Here is a 24327-nt window from a genome sequence, read left to right on the forward strand (position 1 = left end):
TTTCTCATTCTTGAAAGACGATGATTATGTGACCTTGTAGGTCAGTCGGTAAATTTGTATATTTAACATATGACACAGCCTTAGCCCTCGATTTCAATTGGACTAATTTCCACGCACTACTAGATAATTCATTTTTTTGTTGACCTAACAAAGTCATTGTGGTGAAAATGTGTGACTAGAATAGAAAAGATTCCTCAGGGATTGTATTAAAACATCTTTGTCATTGTAATGGTTGTGAGGATTGAGAGGACTATTTGCGCTGGGTTTTCGACCCCGTAAGCTTTGCGATCCATTTAGCTCGCCTGAGGCTAGCGCATACTCGCTCATGTTCTGTGCACTCTGAGTTTTCCCAGCAGGTGAATGTGTGATGTCAAAGATGTATTGTGTAGCTGTGATTATGCCATGTCTTGTTCAGCTCACTTTTCATTCTTCATCTAAACAACACGAACATACAGTACTAAAGTCTTTAGTTCGTGTTTTGTGAATGCAGATTATAAACTTCCTTCACCCCATTATACAGAGCCCACACTAACCTGTAAATGTTGGACATCTCCCGTGGAGCAGTTTATGTAGGAAGTCTCCATCATCTCTCCTTCTGAAGCCTAGGGTGAGGAAGTAACTCTGTGTGGATGAAGGTTGACTCCAGTCTGTTGTCTGTGGCAACACATGACCTCCACTTGGGTCTAGATAGAGATGAAGAACAGTCATCACAAAGACATCTATCTATCTATCTATCTATCTATCTATCTATCTATCTATCTATCTATCTATCTATCTATCTATCTATCTATCTATCTATCTATCAATCTATCTATCAACCCTGTTTAGAACCACTTGTAAAACCCTAGAACCTGTGGAGCAATGCATTAAAAGCCACTCAGAAAATGTTAGCAACAACATAACAATGCTTGGCAACCACCTACAACACTCTGGCATCTTATTGGCGATGGGTTTGCATGGGAAGTACCACTCACATTTTGTCCCAAAATATAAAAGCGTAGTTTTGCATGTTGGGCTTCCGCAGTCGATGGTAATATAATAAAGGCTTTGTTTAATGTTTGTTTACTTTTGTATATTGAACCGTTTCGATACTGCTTCGGGTGGTCACGGATGAAAAGCACTGTAGTAAGTCACATATGCAAAGATTTAATCAATTTTAATTTGATTTAGTTGCTGTGTCGCTAAAAGTGACATTATCTTCTATTTTGATGCAGTCTGTAAATTTCTTTCAAAGAGATTGCATCAACAGATGGCTGAAGGCGGTACATAGTCAAAGACAAGGACAGCATTAATTTTTTTTTTTTTTTTTTTTTTTTTTTTTTTAGAGCCGGTTATGCAGAGTGCTGAAGTGACATGGATGTTGACAACCCTGTGATGAGTGACTGTTCTCCTCTAGGGTACTAAATTTAAATTCAATGTGTCTTTCAGTGTCACACATTTATGTCATGCAGGATTATTTCTCCACAACGGTGAACATTATGCTAATTTAATTTGTTAAAAAAGAGAAGATACATGGTAAAAAAAAAAGAAGAAAAGCCAGCATCCCTGAGGAATGAGAGTGTAGACATGAAGCGCAGCAGGGGATGGATGACTACTTCATGGAATTTGTGCTGTATAAAATAGACTGCGTCATCATCTCCGTTGAATAGGAGTATCTTTACAGTTGTCTTTCGTCTATATTTCACAAAACGACTCAGCATTATAGCCTTAAAATAAAATTGTCATTTACCATTGTTTCAATCCCCCATGCCCTTTGAATTTCAAACAAAAACCTTTTTCCAGACTGTTCAAACCGCTTCTTAGTTTTTTAATCAAGCAAAGTGTTTTTGTAGCTTCACAGTCTCTGCTAACCCTTTACTTTCAATGTTTGCGCCATTTATAACATGAACGGTTGACATGAAAGGTTAACATATTATTTTGTGGACTATGTAAGAAAAAAAATCAGTGACTTAAAAAGAAATGATGGTGAATAAGTGATGACAGAATATTCTTTTTAACTAGACTATTCCTTACAATGCGCAGCTTTCATCTTATCCAGGTTTTTGTGGCCTGTTCTGGAGAGTGTCTGTGCTGCGGTGTGAATGCATCATAAGATTGTTTCCTGGGGACAGATGCCCTGCTGTGTCAGAATGTTCTAAATTTTCATGGTGAATCTACGTTTTAAAATTCAATAAAGTGGAATGCTCTCAAACGTGTTTCTTCCAATGTGCCTCTGTGAGGCTTCTTTGAATCGTTTGATCCGAGCAGGTGAAAGTATAACATTTTGCATCGCTAGTGTGTATTTTTCGAGCATCGCATTGAAACAAACCAAAAATTGCTGTTCTTTACATAATGGAAAGAACAGAATCAAAGCATAATCTGAGATTATGGTTATCTAAAATCCATAACCCAAATTTTCACTTTGGCTACAATGCATGGAAATCTCCTGCATCTACTTTATGGTCTATTGTGTGCATTGTCACAGTTTATCTGTCGCTTATTCATTCAAAAACACTGTTTCTTGCAGAAAGTCAACTCCCAAGCCATTTCTTGTTGACGTCAACATGAAACATTAGCATATTGCCCAGGTTGGTCTGAATGAAAATGCTCATTTTTGCTAATCTCTGCCACTAGGTGCCGCTTTGGATCGGATGAATCACAGCAGAATAGCATCATGCAAATGAGGGGATCATTGAGTCGTTGAGAAAATAATATAAAAAAAAATGCATAAGACAACAAAAGTGGTTTTTGACCTTGCGTGCATGTTAAACTGACTCTTAAAACCGAAATATGAAACATTACCCATAACGTGTGAATCATTGAATCACCCTTTTCATTCAAATACGTTCTTTAAAAACGGTTCGAAAACAAAAACACTCATTCTGACTGGGTCGCATACATCGTTTGACCTGTTCTCTTCTCTCTCAAGCAAAAACTCAAACACGCATGTGCTTTACACGCCTTACAAATGCAATGACCTCAGCTGACACACTCTCTAAGGCTACATTATAAAATTAACCACTCGGCTCACCAAAAACACATGCAATCACACAGAGGTGTAATCACGCATTGAGTAGCACTATGTAAACGGTAGGGTGAATTGCAGCAAAGTGTGTAATTTAAAGTAATTTGGGTCTAGGGTTAGGATTTTCGATAACGTATACAAACTGAGTGCTGGATTATATATTTGTGCGTAATGGGAGCGTGTAAAAACGGAGCAGGCTAATTGAAACATGAAGGTGTGCTCTTGACCTGCCTGTGTGAGCGGCCCAGGCCCAGTGTTTGAACAACAAAGAGAGCTACCTTACATCTCTCCACTAATTCACGACCTGTTGCTAGGGCAACACCTGCCTTAGACAAAGCTGTACTTGTTAGTCAAACACAATCTAATGCCTGTGAACCTGAAAGCTTCCTACTTGAATGCTTCATTGAGGGAGGTCTTTCTTTTTTTCACACTATTAAATAAGCAGACGCTGAATGCGGAGCTTCTTGATTACCTCTTACCAGTAAAAATGTAGTCTGTGAAAGCGGGATGAAGCTTCCGGAAGGCCTCCTCTATTTTCTCTATGATGTTTGAGGATGGTTTTTCAGACCAGGCAGTGAACATGACTGAGAAATTCTTCTTCATAGTGAGCGCTGCCTCTAGGAGCCCCTGCGTGGAAGGCAAATAGAGAAAGGGATTTGTTTTTTAATACGCTTATTGCATTTACAAATAATCAGATCATAAATACTTAAGAGTCACTGAAATGCACAATGTGATTGTATTATTATATTTCCTGATTGTAATTTAGCTTTTATATATTTTCCCTGGCACGTCTGTTAAACTGGCATGCGGTTTTGATCATTTCAAACTAAAATATAATTATACTTTTAAAACATAGAAGTGATTAAATCAGGGGTGTGTCAGATCTTATTCAGAGTTATGATTTATTTCTTATTCAAGCCTTTGGTGTGTGACTGTTTGAGGTAATCAGCCACCTCCTGTCATAATATAATACGACTGAAATAAAGTATTATTATATTAGGAAGAACATCAGAATAAAACTTGACAAGACTGTATGTACCTACACACACACACACACACACACACGTAGGTACACATATATGTATGTAGGTCACATTTTAACATTATGTACATGCTATTTCAGTATTTAAGAATATTTAATTAATGAATGTGTTTTAATGCGTTTTAGTGATTTGCGTTTTTGCCAATCTTATTAGTGTTTTTAATTTTTAATTTTAATGGGCTTTATGTCATTATGTTATGCTTGTTATGTTATATGTTACGTCAGCTTTAGTCATTTCGACAAGGCAACATTTTAGATTTTTTTACGTTTATAATTTCCCACCCAATATTTAAAATAGGTTTTTTAATAGCTTTAGTTATTCTAACCAAGACAGGAAGTGACCGTCTTAAAATAAACAACCACCTAGCGTTTAGCAACATAGAAGCCAGGTTTCTGCTTTTTGCACAAAATTTGTATCAGATGATCAAAACAGATTTGTAGGCTAACACTAAAATATAAATGTTTATAAAGGTAAACCATAAATAACCTGAATCTCGAACTCATGGTGATTCGGGCTCTATGTCGCTTTGGTCGTGGCACACCACTGACGAAAGCTTAGATAAGACGCCGTTCACTTAAAGTACATCTTGTTTAGTCTTTCTCTTTTGAATTTACAGCACGAATACATCAGTATGTTGCCTTTTTTTACACAGAGAACACTCATAAAAGTGTTGCTGCGTATTATTACTCTTTATTCTTCCGTGGGGACAAAAATATACACAAAAAGATGCTGTTCTCTTCATTTACATTGGTCAAAACAGCATATTTCTTAGGCAGCAGTGGTGAATGCGTTTCTATTGTATACGAAAGCCTTTCAGTGTCGAAAAAAAATAAAACTCAGGGCAGGTTGGAGAAGATGAAAAAGCTCACCCTTACTGTGGGCCATCAAAATAAACACAGGAGCTGAACTGCAATCCACGTGGGATGAAAATGGATAGAAAAAAAATGCATAAATGAAGGAGGAGTGGGCTTGATGTACACTGAGAGTTATCCTACACTCAACTCACTTCAAGCAAATGCAAATTATGAGACGGTTGCAGATACAACCCACTTTAAGGAGGTCAAAATGCATTCATTTTATATGCTGCAAATGAGAAAAAAGCGCTTTTCCCTTGAGTTCGCATGAGAGAGGCAGCCTGGGCTGAGAGCACTTATATTAGTATGAATATTTCCACCATCTTGGAATTTTTAATAAAGATTTGCCTAAAAAAGACAAACTAGGAATAACGAGCGTCAAGCTAGTATCACAGGAGCGTTACACAACACTGGGCTGCCAAACTAAACAGTGTTCCTGCAGGTCAAAGGCGCTGATGTTTTACACGCAGACGTTTCGTGATTGATACGCACTGATCTACCTCGGTCGGCACTCTTTTAAGCAATAATCATTCATTGAGCTTTTGATTGGGCGCTGGGCCGCGGTGGGCACCCGGCGGCCCATCCGTCCTCACCTGCCAATACAGTTTGATGAGCTTGCTTATGTGCCGGTTGTTGCCTCCTGACAGCCAGTAAATGTAGTCAGCAATCATGGCGCCCCTAATGACAAGGACAGAAACAGGCGGACGGTATCAGACAACTTTCAATCAAGATGTTACATCGTCTGGAGGGAGACGGCACGGGAGACATGGCACATACTCGATAGGGGGATTCACTCGACAGACACGCATGCACACGCCGTGCGGTATCACGATACAAAGAGCTTGCATCAGGCTGACTTTCTCTTTCTCACGCGTGTTCTTTCTCAGCGTCACAGCGGTGTGCTGGTAATATTCATTTGTATGCATCACATCATCAAACTTGAGGGTGTAAAATTGACCTGTGGTGACGAATCTTTATATAACAAGGCGAAAACAACTGCATTAGCCATATGCATGAAATTGCCTTCGATTCACGAGGGTCGTGTGACGATATGAAATATTTACCTTTGCATATATTTTTAGATAATTGTTTTGAAAAAGCAGAAGGAAGAATAGAGTATAAATTATACATCATTCCATATGTGAAACAGAAGGCATTATTTATGACAAACGTTCTAAACAAGGGTATTCTACATAGTTCTACATTCTACATAGTCACAAAATAACAAAGAATTTATGTTAAAATATAAGCTAAATATAGAAATTTATACATGCACGTATAACGTCTTTCAACAAGCTGATCAAATGGTAAAATAATAAGGATGAAAAAAAAATGTATTATATTATATTAGATTGTATTATATTATATGATACTATATTAATGAACAAACAGTTATTTAAATAAATTGTTTAAATATAATTTTGCTGTAGTCTATTGTATGTTTCCTATGGAATTTTATTCAGTGGCGGAAACGGGCTTCCATAGTTTCTGATTGAAATAAAATGATTATCATAATGCTATAAATCTATAAATACATACAAGTTGAATTACACGATTAAAGAAAAAAATGAGTCATTGTTGCTGATACCTTGGAACTCTTTTCAGACCTTCATGCAAAAAGACGTGCATTTCTATCAAATAAGAAAATAATAAATTAATTAAATGTTGTGTAGTGTTGTATTTTTATTACTTACGCTAGTAGGTGACGACAAATGACTGACTTAAAGTGTGAAAAATTCAATCAAATGATTCAAGTATGCTTTAATACATAAACCAGTTATTAGCACATTTGTACTGTATGTACCTTTTGCATGTTTATTTGACTTACATAAAACCATTGGTCTGAATGCCATTCGATGGCTGTGATCCTGTTTATAATTACGTTGGTGGTGTCATTGTTTAAGAAACTGAATACACAAAGTCTTCTTGCTGAAGCAAGGACATAGAAGTATCGGAAAAGTCACACAGCGAAGTAGAGAGCATCAGGTGACATGCATATGCATGTGAGAACTTCAAATTGATGATGCAGTTACGAGTTGCATGCAAAACTCTGGAGACACGTTAAAAAACAGCAGAGTAGTGTTAAGGATGAAATATTACCTTCCTCATCACCTTGTGCTATGAAATATAATTAAGAATTCACAAATGCACTGGGAAGTACATGACTAGGCGCTATTTCCCAGAACACATTTTGATAAACTAAGCTGATTAAATGATCTGGCCGGGTTGAATCAAACGGCTTGTTTTTTGTTTTTTTTCCCCCACAAGAACAGAAGGGCACATTTCACTAGGCAATATTAACACACACTTTTATTACTTAATGCAGGAAATTAAAACAACACACTTGCATTCCTCCCATGATATCGATCACATCTCTTTTAAGAACGCTGTGAATTTCGAGTTTGTTCGATGTGTTCCTTGACCTCCTCCACAGAGGCAACGTGCACAGATGACCCGACGATAACCCTTGCAATTACTCCGTTTCTGATCTTTACACTAATCGGCGTGATTGCAATTAGTCTGGTTCTGATCTTTTAGCTCATTAATGACTGCTAACCCCACGTGAGAATTGTGTCCGTTCATCTTCTTCATCTTCTTTAACAGATCTATGGATCTCTTTGGTTCTCTTTTTTTTTTGTGGGTGGTTGAGTTGGTTTTGTTCTTGGAAACAGCTGCTGTGTTTGTCATCCCTGAGTCATCTAATGACCCAAGATGCGGCTCGTCTCCAGAGATTAGAAGCTATGTTTGGATTTGGATGATAAAGATATTCAGAATAGCGTTAATTCTCCTCACACTCTCAGAAATAAAGGTAAAAAAGCTGGTGCGGTACACTTTTGTACCAATTAGGTTCAAATATGTACACTTTAAACACTAATATGTACCTATAAAGTACCAAAATGGACACTTTAGGCACAAACATGTACCTTTTGAATAGGTACCGCCCCAGTGACAGCTTTTGGAGCTTTATTTCTGAGAGTGCATTGTAAAGAAATTAATGTAATTTTAACTGTAAAACACTGTAAAAAACGGTTAAAAGGTTAACAAGACGTTCCTGCACTATATACAGGGAAAAGATCTAACAATGCATTTTAAGCCATTTTACAGTAAAATGCAGTTAATGTTACAGTTTTTAGATGTAAAATGAACAGATCAACAAGGCATTTTCATATTCCGAAGCATTTCGCTTAAATACTCATGTTTCTAAATAGTTTTTGTTTTTAAGTTATGCACATTAGGGATTTATGGTATTCATTTTCCGTTTTTTTTCACGAAAGTGTTTTGTGTTTGAGCGAATAAATCTGTGAACTTTAGTACATACTTCTTCTTGTAAGCTACTTGCGATGAACTTTGTTTCTTCATATTGTTTTCTCTTTACCGCTTGCATTACTTGCCATTATATGTTAAATGTATTATAAAGCTGTCAAATTTTTTTTACAGTGTTGGTAACATATGGCTTTAGGGTATTTGTTCTTGAAATAAATTAACACTTTTTAATGAGCGCAGATGCATTAAATGATGAAAAATTAAAGCAGATTTGCAATCACAGGAATAAATTACAATTTTAAGATAAAATATTGCAAACATTGCAATTTAAATTGAAATAATATTTCAAAACAGTACTATTTTTAGTGAAAATTTCAAATTTTGGGCTGTTTCTGTTAGATTTTCTGGTTGACCTCCCATTTCTACTGATCTGAATGAACTGAAAAAAAAAAAATAATATATATATATATATATTATAGATGGATTAAAGATTGATGCATAAAAGATTCTAGTATAATGAAAAAAATTATTATAGGACATAATATGCATTTAAGTGAGACACTGTCCTCCAGGATTTCTACTAAAAGCACTGATCAGGACGCTATCAGGATACAGTCAAAATCTTTGTGACGTCACCTAGGGTGATCTGCTAATCTAGAGTGTTTCCAGGCAGCAAACGTATCGTTTGGCTTTCTTCAAGCTATCGCTGAACAACAATCCAGCATCACCCCCAGTCTCGACAGTGCCGAGCCGGGGATCACGGGGAGGCCTCATTTAGCTTGCTTGATTAATGCTTGATGAGGATGTGCAAGTGTCCTGCTGGGGTGAACGGAGCAATTCTCTCGGGTGTAAATGCCAATTAAATGTTTACAAATAATTAACCACGGTACCTACTTGTCCCCTCAGGGGTTGAAATGTTGTTTGTGGGTAAACATGGCATTTACAGTTAAGGACGCAGCGGGGCTGGTTAAGTGTTTCTCGCTCTGTTTCTGTTTCTGCATCTGTTCAGGTGCCACACTCGCAGCTTTGAAGCAGCAGTCACACGCGCCGTTTCCTGCGGCGCGATGCTGCTCGGTCTGAGAGGAGTTCCTGGTGTGTAACGTCGCTTTCTCTTTTTGAAATGGGATGGTTTTCGGATGAGAGCCGAGACATGGTGTGTCACTCATGCCTTGTTTTCTTACCCAAGCATCAAATTAAATGCTAATTGTTTTTGTCTGTGTATGATGTGGCGCTGAGCGGCACGGTGAGCTTGACTAGAAACCCGACACACAGAGACTGGATGCTAGAGTGTGTGTGTTTGTCATTATTACAGAGCACAAGCAGCACTTATCTTTCTCTCCCCCAGAACAGGCCTGGATCGCCCTTTAAATGCCATTTAAACCCTGTCATGAGATCAATGCATGACACCATCCTTTTGCTTTGAAAAGGAGCATGCTGGATTTGTGAATTAACCATTTAATCGCTTTCACCGGCATCTGAGGTAACAGGACGGAGAACTGTTACCATTCCTTTGATGAGGGACCTTTAAACTCTGTAGCTTTAGAACAAAATCACAAGATTGCATCAGAGAAGGAAGCCTTGTGTGAAGAGCTTTGAAACATAGCGCCGTTGTGCTTCGGGGCGACCCGCAGTCTTGGCTTGTGGTCCTTTCTGAATATGTCCTTCTTTCTCTCCCTCTCTCTGCTCTGTCCCAATAAAGGCAAAAATAAATGCCAAAAATAAATCAATAACAATAATAATACACTCTTAGTTTATTTATTTTATGTTTACTTATTTCCTGCAGCACCAGGTTATAGAAATTGACAACACCAATGTTCCATTTATTTGAACAAATTGTTTTTTTTAATTATTTTTAGATATATTTATAAAACGGTTAGTTCCAGTTCTTGATTCTGATTGGCCAGCGGCTGCGTTTTATTCACATACAGCAACAGTTGAGCTGAGCAACACCCTTACCACCTTAAACAACGTAAATAATCAATAATATAGCGTAAAACTTTCCCGTGTATTATGTATTTCGGCTAAATGTCATGTCTGTTATTTGTTTAATATTTATGAGTGACCCCTGCTGTTTTTATGTTGCATCTTTCCTCATTAATTATGAGACCACGCCCTTCCCCTCACGAGGGCGACACGTTGCGCGTGCAGCGCGTTTCTGTGTGACAGCCTGCAGTTTTTCCACGTGATGAGGAAATATTACCGTATCCACTAGTTTTCTGTTTCAGGTATGATTCTTTATGTCCGTCAGCTTACGATGTAATGATGCTTGCAATCTCGCGCTACGCCGTTAAACAAAAAGACGGAAGACGGACGTGCTTAGAGATAAGCAGGTGAGATAAGCGACCGGAGTTCTTGCGACGCGGGAATACATTTCCAAATAACGCCGGTAACTCTGGTGTAATTTGAACGGGAGCGGGCGGCCTAATAATATTTAGCAGCCTGCGCTCAGGACTTTTAAGCACGTGGCGCGTGCATGGACCTTTTTGGCGTCACGCATTTTATTGGCAAGGTCTGCGCACGCAGCATTTGCGTAACTGTCCTAAATGCTGTACCGAAAAATGATGGAAAAACCCAAATCGGGCAAGTCTGACGTACGGGAGTCTTTTTTCGTGTGTCAGACGCAGATGGGAAAAAATAACCGTTTGCACAATGCGATGAAAGTAGACCAAAGATATTTTGCAATAGCCAAGCCAATCGTTTTCTTCTTTTGCTTAGGCTATAGTTGTAAATGACAGGTGTTTTTTTTTTTTTAAAGAAATAATTTACACTTGTATTTTGATTAAAAAATAATACATTTTTTCCCCACATTTTCCGTGTTGGCTAAATTTATAATCTTGACTGGACGAATAAAAAATAAAACTTTTTCGGTATTATTTACATGTGAGATTCTGGAAATATGATCTAAATTTAGCGGGAACGGTCGGGAAGAAAATTACTGTAGACGGGCAGCGGGTGAACAAAGAGTGAATATATATGATTAAAAAAAAAAAAACAGTCCCGCGCAGACCTCTAAAACAAAGCGAAACAAACCTACGTGTAACAGAACATTAGATACAGACAGCTCTTAAAGTGACAGCAGTCTTATATTTCTCATCTCTGCCATGTTAACGTTAAAAAACGGAAGAGAGAAAATCTCTCTGTTCTTGACTAAATCACTCTTGTAACTTTAATAAGAATAAATATATCTACACAGTGAAGAATATGCAGTGTTTTATACATTTGATTGCTTTATACCAGGGTTAAATTATATTCACTATTATTTATTTTATTTAGGCTAGTATTTTTTTGCTGCTAAAAAACTAATTATGTACACGATAAGTGCATTGTACCAAATTATTCATTTAAATGTAAGTGTGTAGTAGTAAATATCATATTGTGATATAAGATTTTGGTAATATTGCTCACTCCATTTTCTCAAACAAAAACTGATTTCTCAACAAAACCGTAAAAAAAGAGGAGCAAATCATTGAAAAAGTAAATATCCACTATAAAGTATATTAATGGAAGAATAGGAGGAATATTAAAAATAATATTCGGTATAATAGTGTCACAGGGGTATTTCAGGCTATGAGGGAATACAAGACAAAGTACTACTATATTAACACATATATCACAAGGACATGAAATTTCATAGCAGAAATGACCCGATCAGACTTTGACTTGAGTTCTCAAGCTTTTGAAAACATCTATATAAAAAAAATATATATATATATATATATATATATATATATATATATATATATATATATATATATATATATATATATATATAAGCAGTGTACAACTGTAGTGTATTGCATTCTCAAACTCTGCTTGTAGCCCTGCTTTACTTCCCAGCTGTCAATGTTTGCGCCTGTCACATAAATCACTTTTATGTCCACTAGCAGGCATCGATGACAAAGTTACATTCAGTGTGTAGGCCGGGAGTCGAGGTAATTTCAAAGTCCTTGTTATTTCACCGGCTCTGGCCACACGGGGGTGTCAAACAATAAGATGTATGCCAAAGGGATACAAAAAAATGAAAGCAAAGAAACAGGGGTATAGAAGGATGGAAAGCGAGCGGAGAGAGTTCTAAGCAGGGCACTTCATATCAAGATAATAACAAGTCTGGCAGCAGAGGCCCTTGGTGGCTGCCACGGAGAGAAACACGCCATTAGGGCTGCTATGTGAGGCCTACGACTCCGACAAACCGTTACATCCTTAAAAGTGAGAAGTGTTGGCGTGGGGGGGGGGTAAAGACCCATATGTTGCCCTCGGCCTGTCTGACCGGCCGCTGTGTGCCCTCGAGCTCGGGGCGATAGTTTGTGAGTGCCTATGCGTTCTAACAGCTCCTTCACTGGAACGCTGAGCTTTTAGAAGGCCACATTCCTGCTGAACAGCAGCGCTAAAATATGCAGGAGTATTTTGCCTGTGAATAGCAGCATGTCCCCTAATTCACACGGTGAGGCAAAAACTGGAGATTGGCATCAGGCAATCTGCATTGTTTTCCTATAGCGTCAGCACTTAGCGCATTCTTGGCTCGGCGGCGTGAGGTTTGGTTCACTGCTCTCTCATTCCTCTCATACCCCCTGTCCAAGCTTGACAAATCAGACTGTTTATGCATTTCTCACCCCCCTCCTCCCCAAAAAAAACAACTAAACAAACAAAATTTGCATCGGGACACAATGTTCTGAAACCTTGGCTTGCTCTCTGCTGTCTACGTACAGTAGGAAGTGAAATAGACTGCGTGATTGCCATCACAAGAGCCCGACATCACTTCCGGTGCAGCGTTGTCTGTGGAAACTGTGAGTAAATGAAGCACAAAAGATGAAGTAACTTCTTCTAGAGGACAAAGCAATATTTGATCCATTTTTACACAATTTTAAAAATATATATATTTTCATATAATATTAGTACTATTAATAAACAGTACATTTTACATTACTATTATTATTAATAAAATAAGATTATATAAAATTATTATTTTCTTTTTTGAATTAATGGAGTTCATTGAATGTGCTTGATGCTATGCATCGTGGGATTATTCTCATCAAAGTATACATGTGATATCAGTTGAGAAGTTATTTAATAGTTAACGTGTTATTGAAACAAAATGCAATAAAGTGACATGCATACTATATAATATTCTGTATGAAATCTATGTAATACTCTAGAAATATAAACAGAGAATATTATATAATATAACATGTAATATTATATATAATAAGTGGAATAATATATAATGATCTAATTTCAATAAATGGCCCATATTACATTAAATATTATTCTATATAATATAATATATATTCTTTAATTAAATGTATTTCATATCCTTTTATATGTTTTTCTTTCACACACAGAGTTTGAATTATTAGATATGGACAATATAACCTTAACCTTAACAATAAATGGTCCATATAGGATTTCTCTTTACATTTAAAACTAAAAAATATATTCAAAGCAAATTTGTGTTTTTAAATATTTTCTTTGAGTGAGATGATGGCAAGTAAATCGGGCAAATGAGCAATCAGTTATTTAATATTAAGTGATGTATATACAGCATCCAATAGCTACTATTAATCTTTGCTATAGACTGATAAACACGGTGGTGCCAGTACATTTTGCATTCTTAAGCATTGCTGCATATTGCTGCTTAACCTTTGAAATGCATCAACCCTACTGGCTAGGTGCTTCATAAACAATCCATAACACTCAACTTTAACAATACACATGTGTGTGTAACATCATTGCGATTAAGCACCGAAGAGTCTCTCACAGCGGAAAGTATTGAAAGGGCTGCCACAAATGACCTTGTTCGAGAGCGATAAGCATCATCGTTTTAATGCAGAGACAAAGATGTCATTGTTGTAAATGGGGCTGGCAGAGAACGTTAGCTCACTGAGCTTCTTTCTCCATGCACACCTCCCATTCAAGACTGATGGCTCTGTCAGCAGCCTCTCTGATGGCACGCATCTGGCCTCATAATAGCCAGAACGGACTAATTTGGCTGTCCGCAGTCATACACCCACAAATGCACTTTTCATGGAGAATGGGGCAACTTGGCTAACCAGAGAGCTGTCAGGGGTGCTCGGGTAAACATTCTTATTCAGTCTTTTAAAGTGGCAACCTGTAATATTCAAATCACTAGATAGGGTGCTATTGACAGAAAACGCACTCAAAGTCAAAACCATCACAAAGTAACTCTGATCCGGACATGACCTCAAGACAACAGCAGGAGCTCCAAACTTTTTTTTTTCCCTTCAAAACAACAGATAGAGAGGAAGAGAGCCTATAACATCAGAAGATAACTATCAAATATGAATTTCTTCTTTAATGCTTATATGGCCACCTCTGGACACTGTTGTAGACAAATAAACAAGTTAAGGTGAAAAGTGTGTTTTTCTGATAGAGCTCATTTACTGAAAGTCGTTGAAGTGCCATTTAGTTACAAATGTACAGTCAGATTTTGCACAAGAACTGAAAAACAAACCTGACTTCTGGAAATGAGCCATAAGGTTCATTTTTCCCCCGTGTTTAATGCTGACGGCGCATTTAGGAGTGTTTACTGTTGTACTGGCTCTCACTGTGAGAAATGGATACCATTTTCCTAAAGCAAATTCTGCCAGGATCCATCAAGAGCAAAGGTTACACTGTTAATTTTATTTTTGCATTGAGAAAGCTTGTCTCCAGCACAAATGGAACGATATTGCCTTCTAGAATAATTTCCGTTTTCGAGTTCAATATCTTGATGTGTCACTCACTCTTCCTTTAGTTAAGATTGCGAGGTGCGGTGAATCTATATGCACATATTTCCTGGAGAAGCTGTTACTGTTTTTAATGTTTTCTGATTGTGAGCGTTGACATCTCACTTTAATACTTTGAAATGGAAAAAGATTTCTTTCTTTCAAAAGAAGAAAGAACGAAATGACGTCTAAATAAAGGAGTTATGGTTAGATATAAGTCACCATTACCACAATGAGGAAGAAAATGGTACAGTGATGAAAATATGGAGAATAATTTGCTTTCTTTGTGCCTGAGAGCTATTGCTTCTGTGAAATTTACTGGCATGTGAACTTCAAAACATAGATGCATAGAAACATTTCCTCTTAAAGAGCTCAAATGGCTGAGCAGCATTTGCTGGAGGAAGGATGTGATTAGGTTAAAGAGTGGCGCCAGCTTCAGTGGCCGTGCTCGCTTCTTTGAAATGCACAACCATGCATTGTGCTCTGGCAAACTGCACTTGGACTCTGCTTTAGTACAGCATGGAGTTTCAGGAGTGGACTGTACTGAGCAATGTCAGCAGAGATTTGATGGCAATGTAAAAAGATTTGAATTAGACTCCAGTCTGTGTGCATTGAGTCTTAATCACATATAACCTTTGTATGAGCATCATGAGTCATCAAGTTTGTCTGTGTGTGTGTGTGTATATATATATATATATATATATATATATATATATATATATATATATATATATATATATAGTAAAATAGTGTACGTGCATGTTTTATGTGAGCCATGGCTAGATCATTTGATGTTCATAATAACCCTGGAGTGCTCAAAATTGTGAATTCTGAATATACTTTCTAGGGGTGTATTTGAGAAAAACATTTATTTGATAATTATATTTCCCCCAATTTAAATCCTTATTATCCAATGAAAGGTTAGATTTTTTTAGACAATGCAGATTAATTTCCTCTGATCGTATTTACCATATACCAATATTTTTGTCTCTAAATATATATATATATATTTTTGTCTCTATATATATATATATATATATATATATATATATATATATATATATATATATATACTGCCACTTCGTTTGTGATACTGTTCATGCACTTTTAAGTTTGCCTTAGTTGCTCCAATAATTTCTGGGGCCCACTAAATGTAAGAACAATCTTTCTTAACTGAACTTACAAGCCTAACCCCGTACAAATGCCTACTATAAAGTAAGAGCACAGCGAGCATCAAATAGTACAAGTATGACGTACTAACTTCACACACCAAATGCACTTCTGCAGCGTTCCCAGAAAACATTTCTTCCCCCACTGGGCCAGTGGCACTAAATTTGTAGGCAGGGTGGCGGATTTGATCTATTTCTGCTTGCAGAAAATGCGAGAGGGGGTGGAAAGAAAGAATAAGTGAGAGAAAGAGACCCGTTCCTTGCGCTAATCTATTTCAACTGGGTTAATGTGGCTTGATAATGATCAAACAGAATATGACTTTCTCTCGATAAATGGCCCCCGCAGCCACCAGTTGGCCATGGTATTTGGCGCAACCGATGCCTCTAAACGATTTATTCCACCACCGTCCAATAACTAATGGTAGCTGTCATCTCTAAAAGACCAATGGTGGAACATAGGCATTTGGTAGCAGTGTCATTAAAACACATATGGAACATTAGAACGCAGAGGCGACAGGGGAAGATGTCAGTCAGCAGTGGCGGGAGTGATTGTAACCGTATAGCTCTAATTGTCTTCTTCCAACCGCCAGTATTTATGTATTGCCAAGAACATATTTTTCCAGCACAGGCCGATAGAACAGAGGGAGATGTAACGAACCACTGGGCAGACATGTGTTTGCGGGGTTTGTCTAAATGACTAGGAGCTTTTCTCCGACTGAATCTGTCTTCATTTCGAAGAAAGGACCCTTTCTGAGCCCTCCATTAATGCCAATTTTACCTCGCTGCCTCGCAGGGGTTTCCCAGCAGTCGATACGCCATGGCTTGTCGAAGGTGGTTCTGAAAACGTATGGGGTTTAGCTGGATGCTCCTGCAAATCGAGAGGAGAGAGATAGGGAAATGTAAAATCGTGTTTCCTGGAACAATTTGCAAGCAGACTACATAAGTGAGATCAATCATAGACACGTAATGGGATTAATAGAACAAAATAAATAAATAAAAAAATTGAAGACACTGATGTCCATTAGTATGAAAAAACCCTTCAGACTAATGTTCCTTTAAACTGCATGAGATGGATGGGGTATTCTGAATAATGATGAAACAGAATTTCGAAATAAAGGAATACGCTTCGACAAGAAATTATTTATAAAATATGCATCAGTCACGAGTTTGAAGTTTGATTCGCATCATGTCGGAAAATGCATGTAGCAACTACAGCGATGTCAATCAATCAGCGATGCAGCCGCAAACAGCAACAAAAAAACATACGTCTCCTAAACGCTTCTCGGTCTGATCAGCCATTTACCGTTAGGAAACAAACAAGCGGTGTCTCCTCACTATTCATTAAATTCGGAGACTACCCCGACAGGTGTGCCAGCGAGAGACTGAGAAACAGGAAGACAGGCGTAGAGACCTCAGTGAATCAGTGACACCGCCTTTAAAGAAAACCACAGCTGCCTGCCAGCGATCATAGCCAACTTTGAAGCTCCATTAATTGCCATTCCGTCATCGCTTGTCGCAACATGCGGGGTGTTACTTGGCACGCACGCGCTCCTTCACTCAGCCTTTTAATGCTTGGTGAAATTAACTGCGTGTTCCTTGTGCTTTACATGTGCTGGTTACAGCCGAGGTCGCTGGTAATTGAGGAGCCGGCGCCGTACGTTTGACGAGGCAGATGAATCGCCGCTGCGCTTCCTCCAGACAGAGACAGAGTGTGGAAAAAAAGCCAGGCCTTACTCATTCTCTGGGCACCACTTCCTCGCCGTTATCTACTTTCTTAATAATTTACAGAGCTGAAACCTCACAGTTATTAAACTAGTGCCCCATTAACCTGTGAAAACTTTGGATTTTCTTTTTCTTTCTGCTCTATAACCATGACACTCAGAATATGACGCTTTAAAACCACGGCTAACCTAATAATTGTTTTGTAGTCATGATTGCAACATATTCTGAACGAGAAATGGCTATTTAGATAAGAAGCGGTCATTTTACACTGAATAGATTGGAAGAGGTTGCAAGCCCTTAGGAAGGGCCTTTTTTTTAGTTATTTTTGAACCGTTTTAATAGAATAGTGCTGTCAGTTCATTTAATTAATTAAATTATATGCCAATTAATCTGACTCAATAAAAATCACAAGCAATTTTGCTTGAGAAATGGGCACCCACAAAATAAATTAAAGTCATTATTGTACTAAAAAAAAAAAATAATAAAAAAATAAATAAATAAATAAATATCAAAATTTAAAATGAACATGAAAACTAAAACTGCCCGTAGGTGGTGCCAGTGATTTGAGTTAGTTGTTCCGTCACTCATTAATTAACAAATCATTAAAATGTTCGATACATATAGAAATGAAGCAAATGAGGTCCTGTCCTAAATTGCACCATAAAGCCTTGTGGTATTCCCCAAAGTATGTGTAAAGAAGGCCGCAAAGGAGATGCTTACGACTACCTTTTTGAAAGCTAATATGACTGAGATGTACTACGTTCTTGTGGATTTAATGAACACACACAGACACGTCGTGTGTCTGTAAGTCTGCAAGTGCACATGAACTGTGTGATTTGCAACGGGGCCTAACTGTCCTCATAAATGAGTCGCTGAATCATTGACTTTCTCGATTTGCTTAAATATGAGCTCTGTGTGTTGCTGGGAAAAGCACAAAACTTCTGCAGTGGTTTTGTTCAAAATCATTTTCATTGGCAATATTGAGCAAAACCAGATAACACTGATAATGTAACAATTTTAACTTCTTGTTTAATGAACGGTTTAATAAAATCAATATCACGTTTGCACGTGTGCAGATAATAGTAAAAGTAAACAGAGCTCTTGTTTTTATGATTTTGCTAAGCTGTGTAATATGAGATTCACACGAGGCAAGGTTTTATTGTTGTCAGTGTTCTGTTTGACAGTGAAAAAAAATAAAGTAGTACTGCATTGTTTTTAAGACCTCCTCACCAGCTGCACTCCTGACCTCAACCCGGGCCGAGAGGAGATGACAGAAATCTGAATAATTAAAAGAAATGTCCATCCAACAGTGAATTCAAGAGTGGAAACATAACAATATAGATAGAGGTGAGTCACAGAGGGCACAGAGGTTCAGACTATATAAAATGTGACTCTGATGCACTGAAATTTGCAGCGTGTGATAAAACAGTTTTTGCTTGATAAACGTGACGGTTGAAAGAGGATCTTTGTTCCACTTCCATATTTTTTGTATGTTTTATTTTAAAAAATTGCCCAGTGATGACTTTTACTTTGAAGTCTTATTTTTCTGGATGTTGGTGTCTCTGCTCTTCATGATTCCATTCACATGTGACTTGTTACCTAATTAGCTGATAAATGTCCTTGTTAGGGTTAAGGTCTCCTACCAGCGAGTTTCCCCCTCCTCATCTGTGAGAATTTGCTTTCTTATATTAATCAAAACATGGTCATTGAAATTATATGAGCATCATTGTGTTGATTAAACTCTATTTGGATGCAAATATAGCACACCTCAAAGTATAAATAACATTTCAAAATGATCAAGTTTGTAAAAAGTCTTAATTCTTAATTCATTAAAATTGTTAAACGAGTTATTCAAGGCAGAAATCACTTTATTTTCTCTGTTCAGTTAAAAGGATGTTTACTGCAGCCACTTGAAAGTAAAATGAACTTTTCATCTTTCACAATGTTCAATTTCGCTTTGTCCTTGTTATACTAGCTTTGCTAGCATTGCCTTTTTATTTATTTTATTTTATTTTTGCTATCATCACACGAATAGCTGGTTTGTTCACGTGAGTCAGGTGTCCGTTGATACAAGCGAAAACAAAAAAAAGTTCGACGTTTGAGGTGAGAAAATAGAACACAGTTTTGTATTTATCATGTTATATTACTAGCACGGCTGCATTGACAGTTAAAAAAAAGATGTGAAGACTTGAATTAGAAATGTCTAATCTGTCATGAGAGGAAGCGGTTTTGATTTCTTTCTGTCTGCCTTTAGCTTAGTCTCCTTTTAGGGCTCGTTGAAGAAGCCTGACAATAATTATTTGCAGATCACAAACTTAGTTTCGCGCGGTGACAGACTAAAAAAAGAGCATTGTTCGAAAATGGCACCTCCAACCTGAGGACATGACAGGAAGAGGCACGTAGCCCTACAACTTTAAACGCTCTGGATACGTTGTCATCACACGGAATACAAAAGCCGCTACCTTTGTATTTTTATCTGAATTGTGTTGTTGCGTTCCTGCTCGTCGTGCACGGAGCTAATATATACAAAATCTGTTCGACAGGAATCAACAAAGCTGTCTTTGATGGGATTCCACCCACATCCTCATGAAGCTCAAAGCGGGATCCTACGAGGAGAATGGAGAGATAACAATTGACATCCAAGGTATTCTCTCCTTATTTTCTTCACTGAAACAGGCAGATAAATGCACAAGCCGAGGTGTAATCTATAAAGGGTTTTAAAGTATGCTGGGGGTATTCAGAGCATCAGCTCACCTACTTTCTCGACGGATCCAGCTCAGGGAAAAAAAACAAAAACATTGTGTTATTCATTTGACCAGATTATCTGAAGTTAATGTAATGGAAAAAAAACAAACAAATTTAATGCTGTGTTTTTTATTAACATACTGTACAGTATAATCGGGTATTTACACATGTTGAACATTTGCTTATTTTTAATAGGTATGTTTGGACACCAATTTCAATATGTTGTATTTATTTGTAACATTGCACTGCATTGCAGTATAATCAGGGTATTTTACATTTTATAAATTTTGTATATAAAGAATTTTAAAGGTCTGCCTGTGGATTCATGGCTTAAAAGGTTTTTTATGTTAGTTTTTTATTTCATACCGTTTTAACAAACTGTACAGTATAATTAGATATTATATTGGATGTATATGCTTACTTTTTAAAGGGCTGCTTAGAAAACACACATTTTTAAAATTCGTTTTTTGTATTTATTTTATTTTCACATTATACTTAACATTCGCTAGTGTAAATATCTAAAAGATTATTAAAATATAATTAATTATAAATATAAGCATCATGAAAATGAATTGACCTTATAAAGTAGAGTTATATTGGTACCATATTGGTTATTGTATCTATTATTTATGTCTATTTTAAATGGTTTTATTTTTATTTTTTTTATCAGCTGGTATATGCTAATTGCCACTATATTTAAATTCATACTACTTGCCCCTCAACTAAACACTAATAATTAATAACAAAGTGAAGTGTAATCAGAATAAAACTATATTCTTTATAAGGATTTTTGCCACTTGAATTATGATTTGTGTTGATTCAATTCTATTTGGATGCAAATATAGCACACCTCAAAGTATAAATAACATTTCAAAATGATCAAGTTTGTAAAAATTCTTAATGCCTCACTCGCAATACCCATTTTATAATTCGTTAAAATTGTTAAACAAGTTATGTTTATTAAAGTAAAATTAATTATAAATAAAAAAACTATATATATATATATATATATATATATATATATATATATATATATATATATATATATATATATAAATATATATATAATATAATATATATATATATATATATATATATATATATATATATATATATATATATATATATATATATATATATATACATAGTATAAAATCTGCATTAGAAAGTTTTCCTTGTTTTCAACATGGACCTAAATGGAGCTTGATCTAGATTTGATGGTGTTCAGGGCAGAGAATGCTGACTAAGTGCTGTACTGTACATACTGTATGAAAAACCAAGCATGGTTGAGATCCATTCAGTGCATGTTCAGTGGCGCATCACATCAATTTTAATAAGCACTATTGCCTTTCAATGAAAAAGACACAAAGATGCAAAGTGAAATGCATATAGTAGCTGCAAGAGAGAGAATAACGCATACCAACACATCTCTATTCTAGATTTAAAGCATAAATATATCTGATTGGATGAGATCGCTGTGGTAGTTGAAATTTGGCCAAGATAAGCCTGATCATGATCTCTCCACAAACCAGTTATCTTTGTAGATTACATGATTACAAGCCCTACAAAAACGTAGATGTAAAAACATCTGATTTCTTGCAAGCTGCAGCTTTATGCGTGTTTTTTATTTTTTCATATTATGTCCTGTATTCAGTGCACCTGTCTGCAAGCATTCAGGTGTGCAAGAGTTGCTTATTTGTTGTTCTGAAGCATCTGTGCTGACAGCGAAGGAGTGTTTGTATGTGTACAGGAACAGAAATGTTACAGTATTGGCTGTCGACCGGCAGCTGCATGGTGTGCAGAGCTACATCGACGCGCAACTCCAAAATATAAAGTTAAAATGATCAAACCAAATCCCTCTGAGCTACACATTGTATGAATGATACGGTCACTTTTTTCACCCTTTTCCAACTTTGTGCAATTTAGATTTTCTATAAGGATATTGAATAATAGCTTGCTCTATAGATTAGTACTGATTAACACTGTATGCTTCGGTGTATAACTGTAAAACTGGATATACAGTACTGGATTTACAGTATTACATGTACAGTGTACTTAATATAAAGTATTTAACATAGTCATACATACTGTATACCTAATATAAGCTGAATAGTGGAAAATTGGTTTATTTAAACTTTATCCTATTTGCATTTTATTCATATATTTTTATGCATATACTTTACCGCAGACTTTAGTGTCACATGATCCCTCAGAAATCTTATTGTAGAATATTTTCAAATATATATTATATGTCTAGCTTCTGAAGTCAAAAAGCAAAGGAACATGGTCGAGGTCATCCAAATTATGTTCTCATGTTTATTTTGTATGCCGTTGTTTCCTCTAAAATTGCATTTCCCTGAACAATTTAAACTGCTCTTTAATTGGCTTTCAGACAGTGTGCCTTTTGATATGGTTTGGACTGACTTTTAGCGAACCTGATTTCAATCACAAAATTGCTGTTACATTACATATGGTTCATGATGTTGCCACGACAACCCATCTGCTACTGTTAAACATATATTAACTACATCAACTCATTTCCTTCCAAACAGTCTATAATAATCTCTCTCTCTCTCTCTCTCTCTCTCTCTCTCTCTCTCTATATATATATATATATATATATATATATATATATATATATATATAATGTATCTACCGAACATATGTATCTCTTCCCCAGCTTCCCTGCATATGATTTTCCGTTTTGAGTGTCAGATTTATTTTTAATATTCCCAGTGCTCTCTCACAGAAAAGCATTTTTAAATTTATATTTCTCACACTTTTACAGTGTATGTTTTTTCAGTATTATGTAGCACACTGCTAGCAACAACACTGACAGATGGGATACGAGCTGACAAGATCTGCAGACGTTACATGTTATAGCATGTTTTTCTATTACTGTTGCGTGGCCTCGGCATTAAGCATTATTTTTAGAAATTATTTTAAAAGCAGCAGTGCACCCAAAAAACGAAACATTTCTGAAAATGCACCCTCATCCCATTCAAGATGTAGCTGTCTTTTTTTTTTTTTTTTCTTCATCTGATTTGGAAAAATGTATTTTTACACCACTTGAATGAATGAATCCTCTGTAGTGAATGGGTGCCGTCAGAATGAGAATTCAAATCCATCTGATAAAAACATCATAATAATCCACAAGAAACAAATCCATTTTAAAAAATGTTTTGGTAACACTTTATTTTGGGGTCTCTTAATTAGTTGCAATAGTAGTTAATAGTGAATGATTGTTCCCTATTCCAATGTTTTACCAAAATGTTTTAAATATGGCCGCAATGTTTAGTGATCAATACCAATGCTTTGTATGTGAACGTCAGCTTCAGACAAAGTAAGCATCATGTGTTTGTTTTCCATATTGACTTTCTGAAAGAGCATCTTGACTCTCTGCACGGTTAATGTTGCTAAAGCAATGAAGCAACATCGTCTGTGCCTGTTTTCATTGATGCTGCCTTCACGTCAAGTACTTTAAAAAGCAATATGAAGTCGACCAATTAAATTTGTTGAGCTCGTAATCACAAGTGAAACGTATAAAGTCTGTGATAGCACACGATGGCACCCTGAGACCAGCTATGACGTTATTTTTATCATAAACACGCATTTATTATGCACAATACAATTAGATGAATGACTTTTAAACAGATTCCAGTTCGAATCTGAACACCGCTACTGAGAGTTTCTGACATTTTCAAAGTGTGAGATTGTATTGTTTTGTTTTTGCACGCTCTGCCCTCTTATGAAAAGTGGGCCGGGAGCACCAGCTCATTTGCATTTAAACTCACCAAACACGAA

At 36.5% G+C, this 24327-nt stretch overlaps 1 protein-coding gene across 1 annotated transcript in view; it reads right to left on the bottom strand.

The window, feature by feature from the left end:
- The window catches only part of LOC122353772 (spermatogenesis-associated protein 16-like), a 107430-nt gene that overhangs the window by 17482 nt on the left and 65621 nt on the right, over positions 1-24327 (bottom strand). Inside the window, exons 5-8 of the mRNA XM_043251651.1 lie at positions 16835-16924; positions 5495-5579; positions 3484-3631; positions 534-683 (exon numbers count right to left, since the gene is read on the bottom strand). Of these exons, the coding sequence (XP_043107586.1) occupies positions 534-683; positions 3484-3631; positions 5495-5579; positions 16835-16924 (473 nt within the window). The remainder of the gene's footprint in view (positions 1-533; positions 684-3483; positions 3632-5494; positions 5580-16834; positions 16925-24327) is intronic.

This window comes from Puntigrus tetrazona, chromosome 11 (assembly GCF_018831695.1).
Source record: "Puntigrus tetrazona isolate hp1 chromosome 11, ASM1883169v1, whole genome shotgun sequence".
NCBI lineage: Eukaryota > Metazoa > Chordata > Actinopteri > Cypriniformes > Cyprinidae > Puntigrus > Puntigrus tetrazona.